This window comes from Taudactylus pleione, unplaced genomic scaffold, assembly GCF_031769625.1.
Source record: "Taudactylus pleione unplaced genomic scaffold, aTauple2 ptg000155l, whole genome shotgun sequence".
Classification (NCBI taxonomy): domain Eukaryota; kingdom Metazoa; phylum Chordata; class Amphibia; order Anura; family Myobatrachidae; genus Taudactylus; species Taudactylus pleione.
Window position 1 is genome coordinate 6,997,338 of NW_028284557.1, and position 24,275 is coordinate 7,021,612.

Here is a 24,275-nt window from a genome sequence, read left to right on the forward strand (position 1 = left end):
ATCAAATAACCAAAAGGAAGAATGCAGCAGTAACCAGTGGCAACCAACTAATATATCAGCAGCAGAATCGTTCAATAACAGTGCTTGTATATATTAACCATATGGAAATGTGCAGCAGTTTTTTTAAGAACTGGAGGAAATTATTTAGAAACTAATGGCAAAAAATCATTAGACCAACAGCAGAACAATTAAAATAATAATACTTATGAATATATAAACTACTAAGCTATTAAGCATCAAAGACACAATGGCAACAGTTCAAGAGTGCAACAGTAACAGCGGTAAAATAACCCTTTTTTTTCTTGCAAAGCATCAACCAATAAAATAGAACTAGCAAGTTGCCATAACAACTGACACCTTGCTATATAGGAAGTATAAGCAAGACACTGATCACATGACCCTGAGGAAGCCTCTGATGGGGAGAAACTAGTTGGTCAGAGAAGCACAGACAGACTGGGACACAGAAGCAGCGCGATCCAGCGGTTACCAGCAGCCGCATCCCACCTTGCCGACGGCGCCCGGCTAAAGGGAGGAAAGAGAGGAAGCACAGGCTGTTAGTCAAGGAGCACCATGGCTCACCAAGCTGCTGGAGCTGGAGTATTCTGTTTAAACAGATTTTGCACAAGGTACCTTATGCATGCACACAGTGATGAGCAAAGTAAAGAGACAGCACTTTGCAACATGACTCTTTATAAGTGAACAGTGCATATATATCATTTTTATATATATTTTTTTAAATTTATGAATAAAGAGCTCTTTTTGCACGTTTAAGGAAAGTCAGTTCTTCCAAACTTGAGGCAACAAGAAAGTTATTGCAGATTTTCCAAAGACTGCAATTAAGGCAGCACGATATAAAAAGCACTTTTTTCTTACATGGATATAGAAACTATTATAAAAGCATAATTTAATAGGAGTACTAACTCTGCACAAATGTGAGATGACACCTTATAAGTGAATAGTATCCATTTTATAAAAGTTTGAAATTAATGAACAAAGATCTCTTTTTGAACCTTGAGAGAAAGTCTGATCATTTACGCCTGAGGCAGCAAGAAAGCTACAGTACTGCAGATTTACCACAGGCTACAATTAAGGCTGCACAATATATAAAAAACACTTTTCCTTACACGGAAATAAGAACCTTTATACAAGCAATATCTAATAGGAGGTACCAACTCTGCACAAATTTTTTAAAGAATCATTGCATATATAAATTAACCATTGCATGATTGCCTTGTTTTAATAGTGTATTGTTTAAGTTGTTTTGCTGTGCACAGCATTTGCATGTCATTTGATAACTGTATATGTTGTAAAATACCCCACAGTAATATTACTTATTTTGACTAGCGCCAGGACAATATATACAACATTTGTCCAGGCAGCTTGCAAAATAAAGGAGCAGCGCAGGTTTCTAACATCCTCAATTAGAATAAAATTCTCTACTGGTAGAGAAACCCTATAATAAAGTAAAAAAAAAAAACTGTCTGCAGGAGGAATCAGATTTTAAAGAGACCCCTTTAAATTAGATTAGAAAAAAGTTTACTTTTAATTAGTATATTTAGTCATTAATTTCAAATATTTCATCTTAACCAAACAATGTTATAGCACAGACCGATGTCTTCCAAAAGGAAGATCATAGTTACTATTCTTTTTTAAATAATATATACAGCCATGGCCAAAAGTTTTGAGAATGACACAAGTATTGGTTTTCACAAAGTTTGCTGCTTCACTGCTTCAGTGTTTTTAGACCTTTTTGTCAGATGTTACTATGGTATACTGAAGTAAAATTACACGCATTTCATAAAAGGCTTTTATTGTCAATTACATTAAGTTTATGTAAAGAGTCAATATTTGCAGTGTTGACCCTTCTTTTTCAAGACTTCTGCAATTCGCCCTGGCATGCTGTTAATCAACTTCTGGACCACATAGATGGCCGCCCCATTCTTGCCTTATCAATGCTTGGAGTTTGTCAGAATTTGTGGGCTTTTGTTTGTCCACCCACCTCTTGAGGATTGACCACAAATTCTCAATGGGATTAAGGTCTGGGGATTTTCCTGGCTAGGGACCCAAAATTTTGATGTTTTGTTCACTGAGCCAGTTAGTTATCACCTTTGCCTTATGGCAAGGTGATCCATCATGCTGGAAAAGGCATTGTTCATCAACAAACTGTTCTTGGATGGTTGGATGTTTTGGTACCATTCTTTATTCCTGGCTGTGTTCTTAGACAAAATTGTGAGTAAGCCAACTCCCTTGGCTGAGAAGCAACCCCACACATGGAATAGTCTCAGGATGCTTTACTGTTGGCATGACACAGGACTGATGGTAGCGGTCACCTTTCCTTCTCCGGGCAAGCGTTTTTCCAGATGCCCCAAACAATCTGAAAGGGGATTCATCAGAGAAAATAACTTTACCCCAGTCCTCAGCAGTCCAATCCCTGTACCTTTTGCCGAATATCAGTCTGTTCCTGATGTTTTTACTGGAGAGAAGTGGCTTCTTTGCTGCCCTTCTTTACACCAGGCCATCCTCCAAAAGTCTTCATCCTGTGTCATGCCAACAGTAAAGCATCCTGAGACCATTTATGTGTGGGGTTGCTTTTCAGCCATGGGAGTGGGATCACTCACAATTTTGCCTAAGAACACAGCCATGAATAAAGAATGGTACCAAAACATCCTCCAAGAGCAAATTTTCCCAACCATCCAAGAACAGTTTGATGACGAACAATGCCTTTTCCAGCATGATGGAGCATTTTAAAATATAAGAAGCGCTGGTCCAAAATTAAATAGATATATAACTGTGATTGCTTGTGAAACAATAAATTCTTAATATATTTTGTATTATTTATCTGCAAGACCATTCAAATAAAAGGAAATAATAATAAATAAGGTAAAAGTAATATGATGTATGAAAGACAAAATCAAACTGAAAATGAAATAAAAATAAATACTAATAAAAATAAAAATAATAATAATGTATAAATGATCGCAATGATGTTTATGCTCTTTAAGGGTCGGATGGGTGCCCGCTGCTATAATGCAGTGCTGCGGGTTTCTGTCCCTACCTTTCCCTGAGACACGGTGTTCAGCTCGCTGCACGCGCCTTCAAATCCGGTGGTGACTCCGGCGCTCAGTGTTGGAGAAAACACTTGTGCTCTGTCCCGTACTGGATGCGGTGTTGGTTGCTTGCCGCTTGCTCCGGTTCGCTACCGTCCGCTTTTTCCTTCAGTCCCCTTGCTGGTTAGCTGGCCAGAATGGGGTAATGTCAAATGCTGTGTTGGTGTTTGGTAAAAAAGCTCCAACGCGTTTCGTCCACGTGACGGACTTTATCAAGGAAGCTGGTCTGCCAGTCACTGTTCCCATTAGTACTCTGGGGTCTCTGGTGATTGGCTAATAGGTGCTGTTGCACCTGTGATGATTAATTACCTCATTAGGGTTCTACATTTTATTAGAAATACTTTAAAATCACCTAATGCAAGTAAATAAATACTGCTATAGGTTTAAAAACTTGTGCGATCATGTTGTAAAAAATATTAAAATGAATAAATGTATAAATTAATAGATAAATAAATAAATAATAATAGCACCTGGTAAATGTAAATGATTATAAATAAATAAGTAATAAAATATAGAAATAAAAATAAATAATAGAAAATAGAATAAAATAATAAAAGAATGGTTTGCAGACAATTATAAAATGAACTTTGGCTGTGGTGTCAGGACAAAATTAAAACAAAATTAAAAACAAAAATTAAAATAAAAAATTAAAAATTATTTTCTATCCGTCAAAAAAGAACTCAGTTCAAAATCTATATTGAGGCCCCCTGGGTGCAGGGTTTTGAGCTCATAGATCCATTGGGTTTCTTTTTTGACATACGATGTAGATAGTTTCCTCCTTTCCAATCTTGATCCACTTTATGTATTGCCATAAATTTTAATCCTTTTGGGTCATTATTATGTTTTATGTGGAAATGGTCCGAGACACTGTGTGTTCTTAGACCTTTTCTAATATTGTTGATATGTTCATAAATTCTCATCTTCAGTTTTCTTTTTGTGCGTCCCACATACTGTAATCCACAGTCGCATTGTAATAAATATATAACCCCCTCGGTGTTGCATGTTAGATTCTGTTTCACTGTATATTCTTTATTGGTGACCTGTGACAGAAAATTCGTAACTGCTTTGGTTGATACTGTATTCATTGTGCTGCATCCTCTACAATTGTTACAGTAATAAAATCCCTTGTTACTTTTGTTGCCACTTGGTCCTAGCAGTGGAATATAGCTTGAGATTAGTGACGTTTTCAGGGTGTTTGCTCTTCTGTAGATAATTTCTGGTTTTGCTGGGATGATCTCTGTTAAAAGTGGGTCTGTCTTGAGAATATGCCAGTGTTTTGTCAGTATATTCCCTAGTAACTTGGTGTTACTGTTATACTTTGTAATGAAGGCAACCTGTGGTCTCTTGTTTTCTTCTGGTTTCTTGTATTTAATGAGGTCATTTCTATTCTTTTTGTATGTTACTTTTAGACTGCTTTCTAGTAGTTCTCTGTTGCAGCTTCTATCCATAAATTTCTCCTTCAATTTACTACTTTGTACTATGAAGTCTGAGTCCTTGGAACAGTTCCTTCTTATTCTTTGGAATTGTCCCCCAGGTATATTTCTAATCCATTGAGGATGGTGATTACTTAACGCCAATAAATAATTGTTGCAATCCACTTCTTTTATGAAAGTTCTTGTTTCATTCTTGTTGTTTTCTATATATATTTCAAGATCCAGAAAGTTAACGCTATGTTTACTGAAGGATGATGTGAACTCCAAGTTGAAATTGTTCGAGTTGATGTACGTCAAGAACTTTTGTAGGTCTTCTTGGCTTCCGTCCCAAATTAATAGCACATCGTCTATGTACCTTGTCCACATGTGTATATTTGTTCCGTAGGGGTTATTCTACCAGATGTAGTCATCTTCCCATTTAGATACAAACAAGTTTGCATAACTTGGTGCGAATCGACTGCCCATTGCAGTCCCAGTCTGTTGTTTGTAGTAATTGCCCTCGTACCAGAAATAATTATGTTCTAGAATAAATTCTATGCAGCTCATAATAAAATTAGCTTGACTGTTTGGAATGTCTGATTGATTGCACAGGTAATGGTAAGTATGGGCACATCCATCCGCATGCCTAATGCATGTATAAAGTGATTTGACATCACAGGTGACAAGTATAAAGGAGTCTTTCCACTTGACCGTTGCAAGTCTCTGTAGCGTTGCTGTTGTATCTTTTATAAAACTCTTCTGTACACCTACAATTGGTTGTAAAAAACAGTCCACATATCCCTATAGATTGGATGTGATAGATCCTATGCCTGATACTATTGGGCGTCCCGGGGGGTTTCTTTTGTCCTTATGAATCTTCGGGATTTGATAGAAGACTGGTATTCTGGGTTCTGTTGTCTTGAGATAGGTATATTCATTTCTGGTAAGTATGCTTAAATCTAGACCTTCATCTAAAAGTTCTGTAAGTTCTTTCTTATATCTCTCTGTCGGATCCATTTCTAGTTTTTGGTATGTTTCTGTGTCCATAAGAAGTCTAGCTGTTTCAAGTTTATAGTCAGCAGTGTTCATAATGACCAGGCCACCGCCTTTATCTGCTGGTTTTATTGTGATATCCTTATTAGTTGTTAATTCTTCCAAGGCTTCTTTCTCTTTTTTTGTTAGGTTCATTTTAATTTTAGATTTTTCAGGTAACATGTCAATATCCTTCTCCACCAGTTTCTGGAATGTTTCCAGACCTGCTCCTTTCACATGGTAAGGAGTAAAATGACTTTGTGGCTTAAAATGCGTGTGTTTGAAAACTTGATCCGTACTGCTCACAATAAAACCAGCAGATAAAGGCGGTGGCCTGGTCATTATGAACACTGCTGACTATAAACTTGAAACAGCTAGACTTCTTATGGACACAGAAACATACCAAAAACTAGAAATGGATCCGACAGAGAGATATAAGAAAGAACTTACAGAACTTTTAGATGAAGGTCTAGATTTAAGCATACTTACCAGAAATGAATATACCTATCTCAAGACAACAGAACCCAGAATACCAGTCTTCTATCAAATCCCGAAGATTCATAAGGACAAAAGAACCCCCCCGGGATGCCCAATAGTATCAGGCATAGGATCTATCACATCCAATCTATCGGGATATGTGGACTGTTTTTTACAACCAATTGTAGGTGTACAGAAGAGTTTTATAAAAGATACAACAGCAACGCTACAGAGACTTGCAACGGTCAAGTGGAAAGACTCCTTTATACTTGTCACCTGTGATGTCAAATTTATACATGCATTAGGCATGCGGATGGATGTGCCCATACTTACCATTACCTGTGCAATCAATCAGACATTCCAAACAGTCAAGCTAATTTTATTATGAGCTGCATAGAATTTATTCTAGAACATAATTATTTCTGGTACGAGGGCAATTACTACAAACAACAGACTGGGACTGCAATGGGCAGTCGATTCGCACCAAGTTATGCAAACTTGTTTGTATCTAAATGGGAAGATGACTACATCTGGGAGAATAACCCCTACGGAACAAATATACACATGTGGACAAGGTACATAGACGATGTGCTATTAATTTGGGACGGAAGCCAAGAAGACCTACAAAAGTTCTTGACGTACATCAACTCGAACAATTTCAACTTGGAGTTCACATCATCCTTCAGTAAACATAGCGTTAATTTTCTGGATCTTGAAATATATATAGAAAACAACAAGATTGAAACAAGAACTTTCATAAAAGAAGTGGATTGCAACAATTATTTATTGGCGTCAAGTAATCACCATCCTCAATGGATTAGAAATATACCTGGGGGACAATTCCAAAGAATAAGAAGGATCTGTTCCAAGGACTCAGACTTCATAGTACAAAGTAGTAAATTGAAGGAGAAATTTATGGATAGAAGCTACAACAGAGAACTACTAGAAAGTAGTCTAAAAGTAACATACAAAAAGAATAGAAATGACCTCATTAAATACAAGAAACCAGAAGAAAACAAGAGACCACAGGTTGCCTTCATTACAAAGTATAACAGTAACACCAAGTTACTAGAGAATATACTGACAAAACACTGGCATATTCTCAAGACAGACCCACTTTTAACAGAGATCATCCCAGCAAAACCAGAAATTATCTACAGAAGAGCAAACACCCTGAAAACGTCACTAATCTCAAGCTATATTCCACTGCCAGGACCAAGTGGCAACAAAAGTAACAAGGGATTTTATTACTGTAACAATTGTAGAGGATGCAGCACAATGAATACAGTATCAACCAAAGCAGTTACGAATTTTCTGTCACAGGTCACCAATAAAGAATATACAGTGAAACAGAATCTAACATGCAACACCGAGGGGGTTATATATTTATTACAATGCGACTGTGGATTACAGTATGTGGGACGCACAAAAAGAAAACTGAAGATGAGAATTTATGAACATATCAACAATATTAGAAAAGGTCTAAGAACACACAGTGTCTCGGACCATTTCCACATAAAACATAATAATGACCCAAAAGGATTAAAATTTATGGCAATACATAAAGTGGATCAAGATTGGAGAGGAGGAATCTATCTACATCGTATGTCAAAAAAAGAAACCCAATGGATCTATGAGCTCAAAACCCTGCACCCAGGGGGCCTCAATATAGATTTTGAACTGAGTTCTTTTTTGACGGATAGAAAATAATTTTTAATTTTTTATTTTCATTTTTGTTTTTAATTTTGTCCTGACACCACAGCCAAAGTTCATTTTATAATTGTCTGCAAACCATTCTTTTATTTTATTCTATTTTCTATTATTTATTTTTATTTCTATATTTTATTACTTATTTATTTATAATCATTTACATTTACCAGGTGCTATTATTATTTATTTATTTATTTATCTATTAATTTATACATTTAATAATTTTAATATTTTTTACAACATGATCGCACAAGTTTTTAAACCTATAGCAGTATTTATTTACTTGCATTAGGTGATTTTAAAGTATTTCTAATAAAATGTAGAACCCTAATGAGGTAATTAATCATCACAGGTGCAACAGCACCTAATTAGCCAATCACCAGAGACCCCAGAGTACTAATGGGAACAGTGACTGGCAGACCAGCTTCCTTGATAAAGTCCGTCACGTGGACGAAACGCGTTGGAGCTTTTTTTTACCAAACACCAACACAGCATTTGACATTACCCCATTCTGGCCAGCTAACCAGCAAGGGGACTGAAGGAAAAAGCGGACGGTAGCGAACCGGAGCAAGCGGCAAGCAACCAACACCGCATCCAGTACGGGACAGAGCACAAGTGTTTTCTCCAACACTGAGCGCCGGAGTCACCACCGGATTTGAAGGCGCGTGCAGCGAGCTGAACCCCGTGTCTCAGGGAAAGGTAGGGACAGAAACCCGCAGCACTGCATTATAGCAGCGGGCACCCATCCGACCCTTAAAGAGCATAAACATCATTGCGATCATTTATACATTATTATTATTTTTATTTTTATTAGTATTTATATTTATTTTTATTTCATTTTCAGTTTGATTTTGTCTTTCATACATCATATTACTTTTACCTTATTTATTATTATTTCCTTTTATTTGAATGGTCTTGCAGATAAATAATACAAAATATATTAAGAATTTATTGTTTCACAAGCAATCACAGTTATATATCTATTTAATTTTGGACCAGCGCTTCTTATATTTTAAACTGTTCATTCTCATTGCAAAATAGAGAATATAGAAGCTGCTATAGGATTCCAGGTGCGCTTTGTTATTACTCTCTGTTTATGATGGAGCATTTTGCCATAAGGCAAAAGTGGTTACTAAGTGGCTCGGGGAACAAAACTTCAAAATGTTGAGTCCATGGCCAGGAAACTCCCCAGACCTTAATCCCATTGAGAACTTATGGTCAATCCTCAAGAGGCAGGTGGACAAACAAATACCCACAAATTCTGACAAACTCCAAACATTGATTAGACAAGAATGGGCGGCCATCAGTCAGTATGTGGCCCAGAATTTGATTTGACAGCATGCCAGGGCAAATTGCAGAGGTCTTGAAAAAGAAGGGTCAACACTGCAAATATTGACTCTTTACATAAACTTAATGCAAATTACAAGAAAAACCTTTGACGCTTATGAAATGCTTGTAATTTTACTTCAGTATACCATAGTAACATCTGACAAAAAGGTCTAAAAACACTGAAGCAGCAAACTTTGTGAAAACCAATACTTGTGTCATTCTCAAAACTTTTGGCCATGGCTGTACACATTAATTGAATCATATGGAGCAGTGAGGGAGAAAAAGCACCATTTCAAAATGCCTATAATTCCTTTGGGAACACCTGTTACACACAACTGTGACAGTTAAACTGAGATATCTGAATTGGTAGTTAAATTAAACTGCTACTGTACTAACACCTGACAAAATGAGGTTTCAGACTTGGCAACTATGGAGCCTTACGTCTAATGGACAATGTCCAACTAACTTTGAACCACCAAGTGTCCAAGGCAAAAAAATTGCAACCTGTCTTCTAAATTTAGAAGACAGGTTGCAAACAACCCAAGGTGATCTCTCAGGGAAAATCTGTGGTAATGGTAAAAGCACTTGACAGTTGTCTGAGGCAATGTTGGCATTGCAGTACTACCTCAAAATAACAGCGCGCAGAACACCAGTAGTTGTTTAAGGAGAAATTTAAGGATTTTCATCTGTTCCATGTGCAGGTTCAGCATTTATGAACCTGCCCAGGAGTGATAAATACTTTACCCAATGACTACAGAGATTTTGTAACGATCATGTATAAAGTACCTTACCACAGTTATTGCCTTGGGTGAGCTACATTTACTGTCATTATATATCCAGGATCTGTTTTTACATCTATGCTTATAGATTTAGGAGAGACTACTGTCTTACACATACATTTACACAACATGATATTACAATATATTGGCAATAGTATACTAGAATAGAACATCCTATCCCTGTGGTCCTTATGCTCTAACAAACAGTTTTCAGTAGTTTACAACAATGTATAGTGTAAAACAAATATACTTTATTCTATTATTGTTGCACTATATGTGATTGATTTTCAACTTTGTTCATACATATGCTTTTTTTCTTTTTAATTGTATCAAATCATTTTGGGAATATATCCACAGAGTGACTGATTTATTGGTATAGATGCATATGATCAAGTGTTTTTTTTCTGATTACTAGTTTTGAAAAGGGCCCACTGGGTTTTGCTCCCCAGGTTCCCTCCCACACTACCACTTTGGACTCCCAATCTCGACCCATGTTTCAAACACTGATTAGTTATAGAGACTGGGATTCTATAGTACGTGCTGCTAGGAGTTCAGGAAACGCACAACTTTAGAATGCAAAAGGTCACTTTCCAGATTTCTCGGACACTACTGCAAAAGCAACAAGGTTCATTTATGCCAGTCAAAAAGCAAGTTTGCAACCAAAGCCTACACAGTATTCTATACGGTTTCTATCATGTCTATGAGTTCTACATAATGGCATGGCACGGTATCAGATGCTCAACATTGGTGGGAGAATAAGTTATTAGACAATTAATCTCCAATTTGCAATTCCATAACTAGTCAATAGGATGATCACTCACTTAACACTATCAAAGGGCAGTATTCAATTAGCCCCAAACATTGTTTGGGCACTAATCGATTCCCTGCGGCTATTCAATTAGCCCCGTAGTCCAGCCCAACGCCGGCACTTAACGGGGCTTTTTATTTTGGGACCTGATATGTCCCGAAATATTGTCCATGAAAAGTGCCTGGTTTTCACAACTGCGATGGCGAAAAACACATAGGATCCGTGATAAGTTCACGGACCTATGTGCTTTTGCCCGAAAAATCCTACTTGTTTAGCCGAACAAATACAGTTATAAAAAAAAAAAAAAAGGGTGAAAAACAGGGATTATCTGCGAAAAATCCCTGTTTTTCACCCCCGAAAATATATCGGGGCTAATTGAATATCCCCCAAAGCCTTTCACTCTACAGTGGTAATATATGTGCTTAGTTATGTCTTAATTTGACTTTGGGTCCCAATTTAATATAAAATGGATGAGGATGTTATACTATTAGGGGTAAATTTACTAAAGTGAGAGTTTTTAGAAGTGGAATGTTGCCCATAGCAACCAATCAGATTCTAGCTATTGTCTATAAGGTGCTAGTTAAATGTTAAGTAGAATCTGATTGGTTGCTATGAGCAACATCTTCACTTCTAAAAACTCTCACTTTAGTAAATATACCCCTTAGCCTGTATCTTAGGAACTAGTGGGTGGATTTCCTTCATTAGCAATCAGCAGTACAGGTAACAACAAGGGCATTAAGGGGACTGAGGGGTATATTTACTAAAGCTTCTAAAACAGATACAATTCTGTATAAATTTTTAGGATGCAATTGAGAAATGATAGCTAGCACCTGATTAGTTGCTATGGGCCATTTTGTAATTTTTAGAAGCTTTAGTAAATATACCCTTGAGACTTGGTGGACAAAAGGAGAAACTAGCAATATAAATTGATCAAATACTCTTATTTAAAAATTCCAATTAATTATTATGAACAAATGATCAACTCATATGGAACATACCCAGATTTAAAAATAAACAGGGATATATCCCTTATTTTCCAATAGACATTTTTCCCTTCGGACAAATTCCTACAAGACCCTTACTAACAATCTCTTAAATATATTTTATTTATATACAGTTTTAACTCATCTAACATCATTTGAATACGGTCCCGCATATCTTTCACAGTTTTGCAGAGACCAAAAAAGTAAGGAGGAATGGTAGTACTGAACAATTATACAGATCACCTTGTCAGTTGGTTTATAGTAAATATCAGCCATACCCATTTGTTAATAGCCAAAAATGAAGCATTCAGCCCTGTAATCACAGTTAAATATTTGTAGGAGAATGGGGTGTTTTATTGTATTGTGAAGGAGCAACAACAGCTCAACTACAAAGCCACACAAGCTCAAAGAACGCCAAGTGCTGATGCACGAAGTGCGTATCGTAATAACTACTGAGTTCAAAACTGACTGACATTAGCACAAGTACTTGTTGAGAGCTTCATGAATTGGATTTCCTAGGCCGAGCACCAACAGGTAAGCCTTAGATCATCATGTGCAATGACAAACGTTGGGTAGAATGGTTTAAAGTACCGCCATTATTTTCTGGAGAAGTGGAAATGCATGATTAGTCTTCCCTCTAGAATGTTTTAGCAGGGCACCGCGCCCAGTCCCATTTTAAGATGGCAAAATGCGCCCTGCCCTACCTGCCGGCGCTCTGCTGAAACAGCCTGCCAGGTGCCATTCCCACCCACGGGCTGTTATGCCCCATCGGGGAGGGGACTTGCGATGCAGCACTCACCGCCAGTGAATAGATGACTATTCACAGTGAGGGCAGAGCTTGTGGGCAGCCCAGCATGTCTGTAAGTGCTGGGCCTGCCCCCAAGAGTGACGAAAAGGGGACGCGTCTTAAGGATACGCCCCCTTTTCTTGTGGCCACGCTCATTTTCAGGTGCACGAGCGACTATTCCTTTTTTACAATCCGGAGCCCTGCCCAGTGCCGGACCTAGAATTAACACTACATAATAACCCTTCACTACCTGGCAGTCCAATAGGTGAATTCAGTCTTGACAAATGCCAGGGGAACACTTCTTCACCGAATGAGTACGGTCACTGTAAAGTTTGGTGGGGGAGGAAAAATGGTGTGGGGCTGTTTATCGTGACTTGGCCTGGGCCCCTTCAACTCAGTCAAGGTGAAATCATAATGTTACAGCATATAATGACATTCTGGAGACTTGTGGTAACAATTTGGGGTACTCTCTTTCCTCTTTCAGCATTTACATGCTTCCATGTACAAAGCACGGTTTGTCACATTTGGTTGTGGAAGAATTTGACTGGTCTGCACAGGCCCCTAATCTTCACCCGAATGAAAACCACTGGAATTGGAATGCTGACTGCGAGCCAGATATTAATCACCTAACGTCAGTGCCAGAATACGAATGTTCATGAGGTTGATTGGATGCAAATCTCTGCAGCCAAAATATAGTAGAAAGCCTTTCTACAAACGTGGAGTCTGTTATAGTAGTAAATTGGGAGAATAATTTATTTTAATCCCCATGATTTTGGAATGTTATGCTCAAAAAGCATTTATGGTGTGATATCCAGGTGTCCACATATATTGGCCATGTATTGCAACTGAAATTCTTCAATCTTCTTAGATCTCTCCCTATCTCCTCACGGCACTCATCAGTGGCCTCACTTGTCACCCTGCTCTGCGCTGCCTAGTGCAACAGGGCATGTTTTCAGGAATGGCCCAGACAGCAGATGATGTACTGATCTATCACTCTACTGTGGTGTGGGTATTACAACTCTCATTCCAGTAACAGTAGATTGTTACCCACGTAATTACACAGGCTCTTTTGTTATGCTGCACTACTAACTAATGCTGCTGAATAGGTCATAAGATCTTCTTCATTCTCAGCAAGATTGCTGTGACAATACTGTGCATGCCATTACGTTTATTATTGTGTAATACCTAGCAGACCACAAATTGCCTCTGTTTATTCCAGTGGAAGTGTTCTTGATTGCACAGTGTATGCAATTTTCACAGGCTGCTCAGAGAGAGAATCACGAATAACTGTGAATTGTATGAGATGTGTATAACTATGTTAGCCAATATACTCTATTACTTTGCATCTGTGCCTATATTATCTAGACATTTTTGGTCAGTGGTGCCAGAATTTGATACAATTTTTCTCTCACACTACCCTTATTTCACTTATATTTTCACCTACATCACTCTCCTCTTTTATTAAGAGCGGCCACCCCTCTCACATATCACTCACACACCACATCGCACTTTACCCCATGTAAATTATTTCTACTGAACGGTGTTCCTTTAAATCTATAGTGCTAGTGCATTTTAGTATATTGATTTAAAAGTTCTATTTTAATTTTGCTTATATCTATATATACACATTAGGAGTGTGCCCCGGTATAGAGTACTGTTTCTTCTTCCCCTTTGTTGTCCCAGAATTTTGCTCTATGAAGCACCTCCTCCACTTTTTATCCCAAAATAGGGATTGTGGTTACCACTTTATAGTCAGCTTGGGACATAACATCATGTCCCTTGAACATATCTATTAATTTTCTGTCTAACTTAGTGTGCTCCAGTGCAGCCTCCTTTTTTCATGCCCTTTCTATCATAGCCAGCATTAACTTTTTCTGCAATTTCTGCTACAATAGCTTTTCTGTGGGATAGGGCCAGATGGACCAGCCCAGAGGTTCCCAAACCGGTCCTCATGTCACCCCAACAGTACAGGTTTTAGAGATATCCATGGTTGAGCACAGGTGATTAACTCAAATTGACTGAGGTTCTAATTAAGTCACCTGTGCTCAACCATTGATATCTCCAAAACCTGGACTGTTGGGGAGCCTTGAGGGCCGCGTCTGGGAACCTCTGGGCTAGCCTTTGCTCCCCAGATGCATCAATGAGCCTTGGGCACCCATGATCCTCTTGCTAGTTCACTGCTTGTGGAGGGGCTCGACTGCACACCCTAATAATAATGAAAAGCGCCATCATGCTGAGATTTTAAAGTAATATACACAAGAAAAGAAATTGCAGATGCACTATGCGATTATTATTCAGATTTAAATGTATATTGTAATTATATATCATATCAGAGGTAGTCAGCATATCGTTGGCCAATGATACGGGCCTGCCCACCAGCGTCAAGGTCACCTCGTCGAGCAGATCCCTCTGGGGTTCGCATCTGGGGACCTGCTCGACGAGGTGACCTTGATGCTGGTAGGCAGGCCCGTATCATTGGCCAACAATATGTTAACTACCTCTGATATGATATATAATTACAATATACATTTAAATTTGAATAATGATCGCATATTGCTTCTGCAATTTCTTTTCTTGTGTATACAATTCACTGCTTGTCCTTCCTTGGACCACGTTTGGTAGATACTCACCACTGCATACTGGGAACACTTCACAAGACCTGCCGTTTTGAAGATGCACTGACCTAGTCGTCTAACCATCACAATTTGGCCTTTATCAAAGTTGCTGAGATCCTTATGCTTGCCTATTTTTTCTGCTCCTAACACATCAACTTCAAGAACTGACTGTTCACTTGCTGCCTATTATATTCCACCCCCTTACAGGTGCTATTTGTAACAAGATAATCAATGTTATTTATATAACCTGTCTGCTTTTATTAGCCGTAACAATAAAACCACAAATGGAAACTATTTATCGGTCAATTTTGTTGACCTGTAATGATCATGTTTCATTATAGAACATGTTTCTTGTAACGTCATTATTAACACTATCTGGAGGGTTGTCTACTGAAATGTTGTATGGATTTCATTTGCTTTAAAATAAATAATCTGGTAATTAGAGCTGGACATATCCATATGTGGGGTATAATTATTTCTATTTTGGACATCTTGTGGTTCAGTGGAGAAAACTTGCCTTCAAGCAGTTGATCTGCATTACTGGTTCACCCTGGGAATAATTAATATTTACATGGTATCCTGTTCATCACATCCGGTCCTAAACACCAAACCTATACATGGAAACACACCAACAACTCATTGACAGGAAATCTGTCACTCCAAAATTCTAGAATTACATCACTTAGAGCGTACAATACAATGAAGTAATCTCCTGGAGTAATGGATCAGGCTGATGTTTACTCATGCATCAGGGAGGGCAAAGGTGTTTTAGTGCTATTTTTAAGCCTCTGAAAGCAGAAACTTCATGATATGCATCAACAGATGACGTAAACCGCTGACGAAAAGAGATTCACCATATTGTCAAGTAGTGGAACCAAAGTTTAAAGAGAAAGAGGAAGTAAGAGGAGTGGAAAAAAAGTAATCAAAAGGAAGTTTTCAGATTTTTTTCCCCTTTTCTCAGGATGTGAAGGCCCTGGTGAGCACGTGTGCATTCATCAGCTAGGAGATGCACTGGAGAACACTATTTTGTGAAGTTGAGAAAATGATACATTAAGAAACGCTCATACAATGACAGGCAATTTCCTATTGTGCTGTGAATGATTCTGCATTCTAGTCCTGTTCTTCGATAGATATAAAATATGACTTCCTGTTTTGCTGCCCTAGAAGTCAAGCGTGCATAATCTAAAGGGAAAACAATTTATAAGTAGTGCATATTTTCATATATAGTGGCGTGAGTAGGTGGTTCTACACAGGAGTTATATTTAATTTATTAATAACAGCCCTGCAAGTATTGCTGGAGCTTGGTTCACACCAGACATCCCATCTATACATAAACGGCAGGCTTTGATTAAGGACATGACTGGTATATGTGAGGTATATCTATACCAATAGGAAAGCTATAAATCTCATATAGTACCAGTCTCGCTCTGGTTTCCGTCGAGGTGATGATGACCACTGACTGGTACACAACTGACCTCCTTCCCTCCCTCCCCCCAGGATGCCCTGCTCTGTAAGCTCTATGCCTAAGGTTCCTTTGCCTCTGTGATTCATCTGTTTGATGAGACAGTACTGATACCCTGTTATGACTTATTGTTTTATGCCTGCACATGTATAAGTACACTCTTCCTCTGTGATATACATTCTATTGATTTCTTTTGTGTGTTAATGATGGTTCGGTCTTTTCCTTTTTACAACAAAAGAGAAAAGTCAATAAAGACTACTTTAAAAGATTTAAAAAGTCCTTGCCTGGCCAAGGTAAATTTAAGGACTGTCAATAGGATGAACAAATGTACGCCACCGATGGGATTACTAAAGGATAGGTATTATACCCGAACCACACACATGAATGGGGAAGGCAGTTCCATTCTCTTCAATGGCATTCAGTAAACATATCCCTTGACATTCATAAAGAAAGTGACCATTAGTAACTGATAAATTGTAAATGAATTGCAATATGACCGACTGCATAACTGTTCACAAAAATAATATAGGGAACGAATTAGAGGTGAAGGAAAATGAAAAAAAAAAAAAGAAGACGAGGAAATGGACTGTAAGAATGCAGAAATACTGAACTACGCAAATAAAGGTTTGTGGTTTTCATTTCTTCACAATCATTGAGGGCACTTCTAGCTTACGATGCCAAGAGTCTAACCCAGGTCTATTGTTTTAACGAGAGGGAATTCTCATTAGGCTGTTATAGGAGGGTGTGCCGAGACTACCACCAGGAAGTTGAGAGAAAAATTTCAAAAAGGTGGTAGGATTAAAATGAAATATGTCACACCCTTAACTGGAGGATATAGTCACAACCAACATAATCTGGACAGCAAATTAGTAACTAAATATTGGCAAAGGCAAATTGAAACCTCTGGAAGATTAGTACCTGTTTATGAACATTTATGAAGATTAAATAATTTTACTGCATGGCCCTTTCATTCACCACCCTAACATTATTTCTACTATCCGGGTGTGGTATAAAAGATAGACCGTAATTAGATAGACAATGGGCAAAATTTACTAAGCGGTGGTTTGACGGCGGGTTCTATTCTATTCTAAACCCCGGCGGTTTGGTGGCAGGTTTTATTCTGTTCTAAACCCCGGGGGTCTGATGGCGGTTTTACAGCGGTTTCTAAATGACAGCCCTGTTCTATTCTATTCTAAAATGTGTTTTGATGGCAGTTTTGCAGCGGTTTTGGCCTTAGTAAATCTGCAGATAGTAAAACCGCCGCCAAACCACAGTCAAAACACATTTTATAATAGAATAGAACAGGGCTGTCATTTAGAAACCGTTGCAAAACCGCCACCAAACCCCCGGGGTTTAGAACAGAATAGTACCCGCCACCAAACCCCCGGGATTAGAACAGAATAGAACCCGCCACCAAACCGCCGGGGTTTAGAATAGAATAGAATCCGCCGTCAAACCGCCGCTTAGTAAATTTTCCCCAATGTCTAGATAGACATCAGATGTTAGACAGTCAATAGTAATACAGGGACAAAAGGTCGAGAGGGACAAAAGTCAGACACACTAAAGGTGGGACACACCTGACAGATATATCTGCAGACGATGGTCGTTCATACACACGGAACGGCCATCATCTGCTTGTGTCCTCGGGTCCAGGCGGCTGGTGGGCGTGTCCCGTCCCCCTCCTCGCGGCTGTCGCTGTGTGTGTAAGGGCGGACGGCACACCTGCCGATGGACAGATATGTCTGCAGACATATCTGTCCATCGGCTGTGCAGCAAAGCCAATGCGATATGTCGGTGAACGACGACGTTCGCCGACATATCGCGGGTACACACTGGCCGACATGCAGCAGATATATTGGTCGATCAATTGATCAGCCAATATATCTGAAAGTGTGTACCCAGCTTAAAGTTTGACATGTAAGAAGGTCGACAGGTACAAAAGGTCGACATGGTCAAAAGTTCAACACAAAAATGGTAGACTTTTTTTTTTTGCTTTTTAGCCCTAATCTTCACCCTAACCCAAACCATGGGGGTAAGTGCCTAACCCTAACCCTCCAGTAAGCACCTAACCCTAAAATAAAAAAAATAAAGTGTCAACCATTTTCATGTCGAACTTTTGACCCTGTCGACCTTCTTACATAGTGTGCCTAACCCTAACCCTCCAGTAAGCGCCTAGCCCTAAAATAAAAAAGTGTCAACCATTTTTGTCTATCTCCTCCCAGTCCTCAAACCCCCGGCATCTCTATGCCACTTTCAACTCCCTACTCTGCACTTCCCCTCCTTGCCTTCCCTCCTCGCTCTCTGCCCTCGACTTTGCCACCTACTTTTCATCTAAAATTGACTCCATACGTGAGGACATCATATCCCATCAGACCCTCAGCACTCCTCCCCCTCCTTGCCCTTACCACCCCTCCCCTTCTGTCTCACCAACTCTGACATCCTTCTCCCCTGCTTCTGGAGAGGAAGTCATGGCCCTCATCCGGTCCTCCCCTCCTTCCACCTCCCCTCTTGACCCTATCCCTTCCAGTCTCCTCTCCCACCTGTCTCCTTCTGCCTGTTCCCATCTGGCTCACCTCCTTAATCTCTCCCTATCATCTGGCACTGTCCCTTCTGCATTCAAACATGCTCTTGTCTCCCCCATTCTTAAAAAACCTACCCTTGATCCTAACATACTTTCCAACTATCGACCCATCTCTCTTCTCCCTTTTGCTTCCAAACTCCTTGAGCGTATTGTCTACAACCGCCTTACCACTTTCTTTCCTCCCACTCCCTCCTTGACTCATTTCAATCTGGCTTCCGATCTCTCCACTCTACTGAAACTGCCCTCACGAAAGTCAGCAACGACCTCCTTGCTGCCAAATCCAAGGGCCACTACTCTCTGCTCATTCTCCTTGACCTCTCTGCTGCATTTGACACTGTCGACCACCCTCTCCTCCTGCAAATCCTTTACTCTCTCCGTCTACGTGACACTGCCCTCTCCTGGCTTTCCTCCTACATCTCTCTGATCGTTCCTTCGCTGTGTCCTCAAATGACTCCTCTTCCCCTCCACTTCCACTAACAGTAGGAGTTCCCCAAGGTTCTGTTCTTGGACCTCTCCTTTTCTCCCTATATACAACCTCTTTAGGTGAACTCAACTCCTTTGACCTCCAATATCATCTGTATGCAGATGATACTCAAATTTACCTTTCCACCCCTGAGCTCACCCGTGAGCTCCTTACCCGTATCTCCAACTGTCTCTCTGCTGTCTCTTCGTGGATGTCCCAGCGCTTTCTTAAACTTAACATGTCTAAGACTGAGCTAATCATCTTCCCACCCTCTTCCACTACATCACTTTCCACAATTTCATTATCTATTGATGGCACAACTATCTCCTCTAGCCCCAAAGTGCGCTGTCTTGGAGTTATCCTAGACTCCTCCCTCTCCTTTAAACCGCACATTCAGCACCTCTCGCAGTCCTGCCGTTTTCACCTAAAAAATATCTCCAGGATTAGACCCTTCCTCACCCAGGATGCCACTAAAACCCTCATCCACTCACTAGTCATATCCAGATTGGACTACAGTAACCTTCTCCTAGCTGGCCTCCCAGTCTCTCACCTCTCTCCACTACAATCTGTTCTTAATGCTGCTGCTTGGCTCATCTTCCTCTCCAGACGTTCTACATCTGCTTCCCCTCTCCTTCAAGCCCTACACTGGCTCCCCTTCCCCTTCAGATGCCAATTTAAGGTTCTTACATTCGCCTACAAAGCCCTCACCAAATCCTCTCCCGCATACATTTCTGACCTTCTCTCCCTTCACACTCCCGCCCGCCCACTTCGCTCAACTAATGCATGCCGCCTCTCTTGCCAACTGATTACTTCCTCCCACTCCCGCATCCGAGATTTTGCCCGTGCTGCTCCCTACCTTTGGAATGCTCTCCCTCTCCCCATCAGACTCTCCACCTCTCTACAAATCTTCAAACGGGCTCTCAAGACCCACTACTTCATCAAGGCCTTCCAGCACTCATCCTAACCCACCTCATGCTCTTTCCTTCCTATCTTCCCCTTCTGTGTCACGCCTGTCTGTCTGGCCCTCCCCTTAGAATGTAAGCTCTCATGAGCAGGGACCTCTTCCCTCATGTGCTTCTCTTTACATTTTCTTCTACTCTCTACTCCCCATAGGGCACCTAACACGTGACTGCCAACTCCCGGCAGCTTATTGTGAGTGCTTTAATCACTATTTCAGCAATGTATATAAGTTGTGACCTTGTCCTGCACTGTAATGTACTGTAAGTTACTTGTTTCTTGTTCACCTATTAGTTCTATGTACGGCGCTGCGGAACACTTGTGGCGCCATATAAATAAAGGATAATAATAATAATAATAATAATAATAATAATAATTTTCATGTTGAACTATTGTCCCTGTCGACCTTTTGTCCATAACTATTAACTGACTAACATCAGGGGCCAAATGTAAAGGGGTGAGAGTTTAGAAAATGTGAGAGTTTATCAGTAAAACTCACACTAATACATTGATCAAGTTGTATTTTCAAAACAGGAAACACCTGGATGAGAGTTTAGATCTTGAGAGTTTATAGAGTCAGAAAAACATGCGTTTGCATGTTCTTCTCTTTATTACATTGGCTGAGTTTAAAATTGTGAGTTTTCTCTCACATTTTTCTAAACACTCACCCCATTACATTTGGCTCCTTCCTAGACATTGTCAATTTAATTACTGTCTATCTATAGTCCGGAACCCCTACTATCCATCCCCACTCTTCTAACACACTCAACTGCCTTCTCTGCCCACCGGCACCAAACCCTTTTCCTTTCCCCACTACTTCAAAAATAAAATCAACATCATTCAACTAAATACTACACCATCCATCTTGTCCTGCATTCCCCAATCTACACTCCAGGTTTTTTGTTTTTTTTTTGAGATCTTTCTATCTAACTTACATACCCTTTCAAAAGAATTGCAATATAATCTTATTTGAACTTATATTAGTGTATCACTGATTTCTATACTGTCCTCCCTAACAGAGGACTGGAAAAAATACATATAAAACAATTATTCAATAATATAACATCCTTTCACAACTGCCATGTTAGAGTTAGTCCAGGAGCCTCTACGGAGAACTCTACTTACTGGGGTTGGGTTGAACAGCATGTTCCTCCTCATTGGAGCTGAGAAGACGCATCAGTTTGGATTGCTGTGTGTCATCCAGAGGAAAAAGGCTGCTGTAATCCTACGAAAAGAAACACGCATTGTCTTCATAACCATTAACCTACCACAAAGTATTATTACATTTAGTATAACAACAAAATTAAAGCAACAGAATAACAGCTTTCCCATATACCCATAAACTACACTATATTAATCTAAAAGATGAATGCAGGATTCTCCAATAGGAGTGGGTAGAACTATTCTATATGCACTGTAAGTGCAAATACAGTTTATGTAGAATATCCATTGTAAAAATGTCCTAATAAACAGAAGTCTTGAGAGTTGGCTGCAATAACTGTTGAGTAAGAGAGTCATTTTGAAAACTGTTCAATTATCATAAGAAAATCAAAGATTTATTGGCATCAATGATGTATGAGGCCTTAAGTGTTGTCCATAATTCTTAGTTGATTGATACGTTGAAATCTCAATTCATGGCTGCCTTCACTTTGTGTAGGCTATGGATAGAACTTACACATTTTACTGTGTAATAAATAATACATCTTCAACTGAAATCATAGTGAACGAATGAAAACTGGACTGAATGCACCATGTACACACCTCAATGTCTTCCCTATGTCTTTTCCTTTGTCGGTGTGAAGGCTGTCCTTTGTTGTGGATGGAGTAAGAAGTCATTGCACACCAGACAGACAGCCTACAATAAAGAATACAACCATACATGAAGAAGGGCATCGAGAGACAGGCAACACCACACAGCAGTTGGCAGGACAGACTTAGTGTCAAAAAACAAAAGCAGGTCATTGAATGGTTTACTCACTTTGCTAGTGCCCGGCCTGGTGGATCCATCAATGTGTGCCATTTGGCAGAATCTGTCAACAGAGAGGGTAGAACATGTCCTAGGAGGGTGAGCGTGAGCTGCTGCATGTCCAAGCAGAAGATGGCATACAGCAGTTCCACTGCTCGCACAGCAAATTCCATCCGAGTTTCTCTCAACAGCTCCTGCACGGAAGAGATTGATGATTCAGTTAGAGATTATGGGCCCAATTCAATGCTGCGTCAGCTCTCGTGTCTGTTGGCGGAGTCGCTGGAGTGATAATATGGAAATGCTAATTTCAGCCTACCCCTTATGTACTAGCATACGCCTGAATGCTCAAGCACTGAGTCGCCCACTTTCAGCGTCTCTGCATGCTGTAACACTGCCGGTGATTCTCATAATCAGGCCCTATACCTCTATTACTTGATTAATCTAAATTAGTGTCATATAGTACATAGATACATAGAATATATTTAAATATGTTGACCCAAAAAGGCATCTTGCAAACATTTTCCAACGTGTTTAAAATAGCAGAGCCACAAGAGTGGGTAAAAAACCTGCAATTGTTGGTGCCCTAACTAAAATAGAATGTCCATCCCCTCGCCAACCAAACGTGGGAAGTTCACTCTCTGATGGTAATCTCCCCTCTATTACCTGGGCTAGACTGATGTACAGTGGCTACAATAGCAATCCCAAGAAAGGAGCTCTCAAACTAAAACCGCACTGGGGAATCAGTTTGCCTGTCAGGCAGATGGCAAGTGAATGGATTGACTGCGAATTATGCCCATTCTGGTAATGTATACTGTACACACCTCCCTCTCAGACAGTTTGAACCTTCTATTCAGTACTTTCTAATGCACCAGAAACGATTCTACATGAACAGCTGTCAAAGGCAGCATGATGGCAGATCTTAAAAAAATATATATTTTTAAGAAAAATTGATTCATTTTAAGTCAAGACCCTACTCTTAAGGATCTTATACCTGCAGTTCCCCAGTTTATATACAGAAAAGCACCAAATCTTAAGAATCATTTTGTGAATAGTGCAATCGAGGAAAGAAAAACAGGACGGATTAAAACTAAAGGGTTCCACAGATGTGGGTTTTGTAAGGTTTGCATTTTACATAAACAACCACCCACTAAAATAGAAAGTGTGTTTTCCAGTAGCACGCAAAATGAATTCAAGATAAAAGATTTTATGATGTGCAATAGCACTAACTGCATTTATTTAATTGAATGCAGTTGTGGCCTACTGTATATAGGCAAGACAAAGAGAAGATTGAGAGACAGGAGGTCAGAGTATTTGTGTAATATTAAAAAAGGCTTTGACAAACACTCTGTATCAGAACATTTTAAAAAAAGTTCATGAGTGTTCTGTATCGAATATCAAACTTATGGTAGGTTTGAGGAAAATAACCGGGAATTGGAGGATCAAAGGTAGCGAAAAAGCATTAGCCCAAGCAGAAAAGAAGCTTATTTATGATTTTAAAACATTAGAACCTAAAGGGTTAAATAGTGATTTCGAGATTAAATGGTTTTTATAACATTTTATTTTGTTTAAGCCACTTTGGTTTTTAGCTATGTTCTTATGATGTTCTTATGTGGTTATGGGTGTTTATTAACTCCTTTTACATTTCCCTTTTTATGATGTGATTCACTTTGATAAGTATGTAATTTTTCTTAATGTCCAGCACTTTATTAAGGAGTAGGAACTTAGTTCCAAAGATTTATGAGTAAGAACTGTAGTTGATCCCCCCTATGGTCCAATGGTCGCTTCCGGTGGGGAACGCTGAGGTAAA

At 39.4% G+C, this 24,275-nt stretch overlaps 1 protein-coding gene across 3 annotated transcripts in view; it reads right to left on the bottom strand.

Moving 5' to 3' along the window:
• The window catches only part of MED24 (mediator complex subunit 24), a 154,611-nt gene that overhangs the window by 23,667 nt on the left and 106,669 nt on the right, over positions 1 to 24,275 (bottom strand). For all 3 annotated transcript variants that reach the window (XM_088474637.1, XM_088474636.1, XM_088474635.1), the window contains 3 exons: positions 22,481 to 22,662; positions 22,264 to 22,357; positions 21,628 to 21,727 (listed from right to left, as the gene is read on the bottom strand). In XM_088474637.1, coding sequence (XP_088330763.1) covers positions 21,628 to 21,727; positions 22,264 to 22,357; positions 22,481 to 22,662 — 376 coding nt within the window. The remainder of the gene's footprint in view (positions 1 to 21,627; positions 21,728 to 22,263; positions 22,358 to 22,480; positions 22,663 to 24,275) is intronic.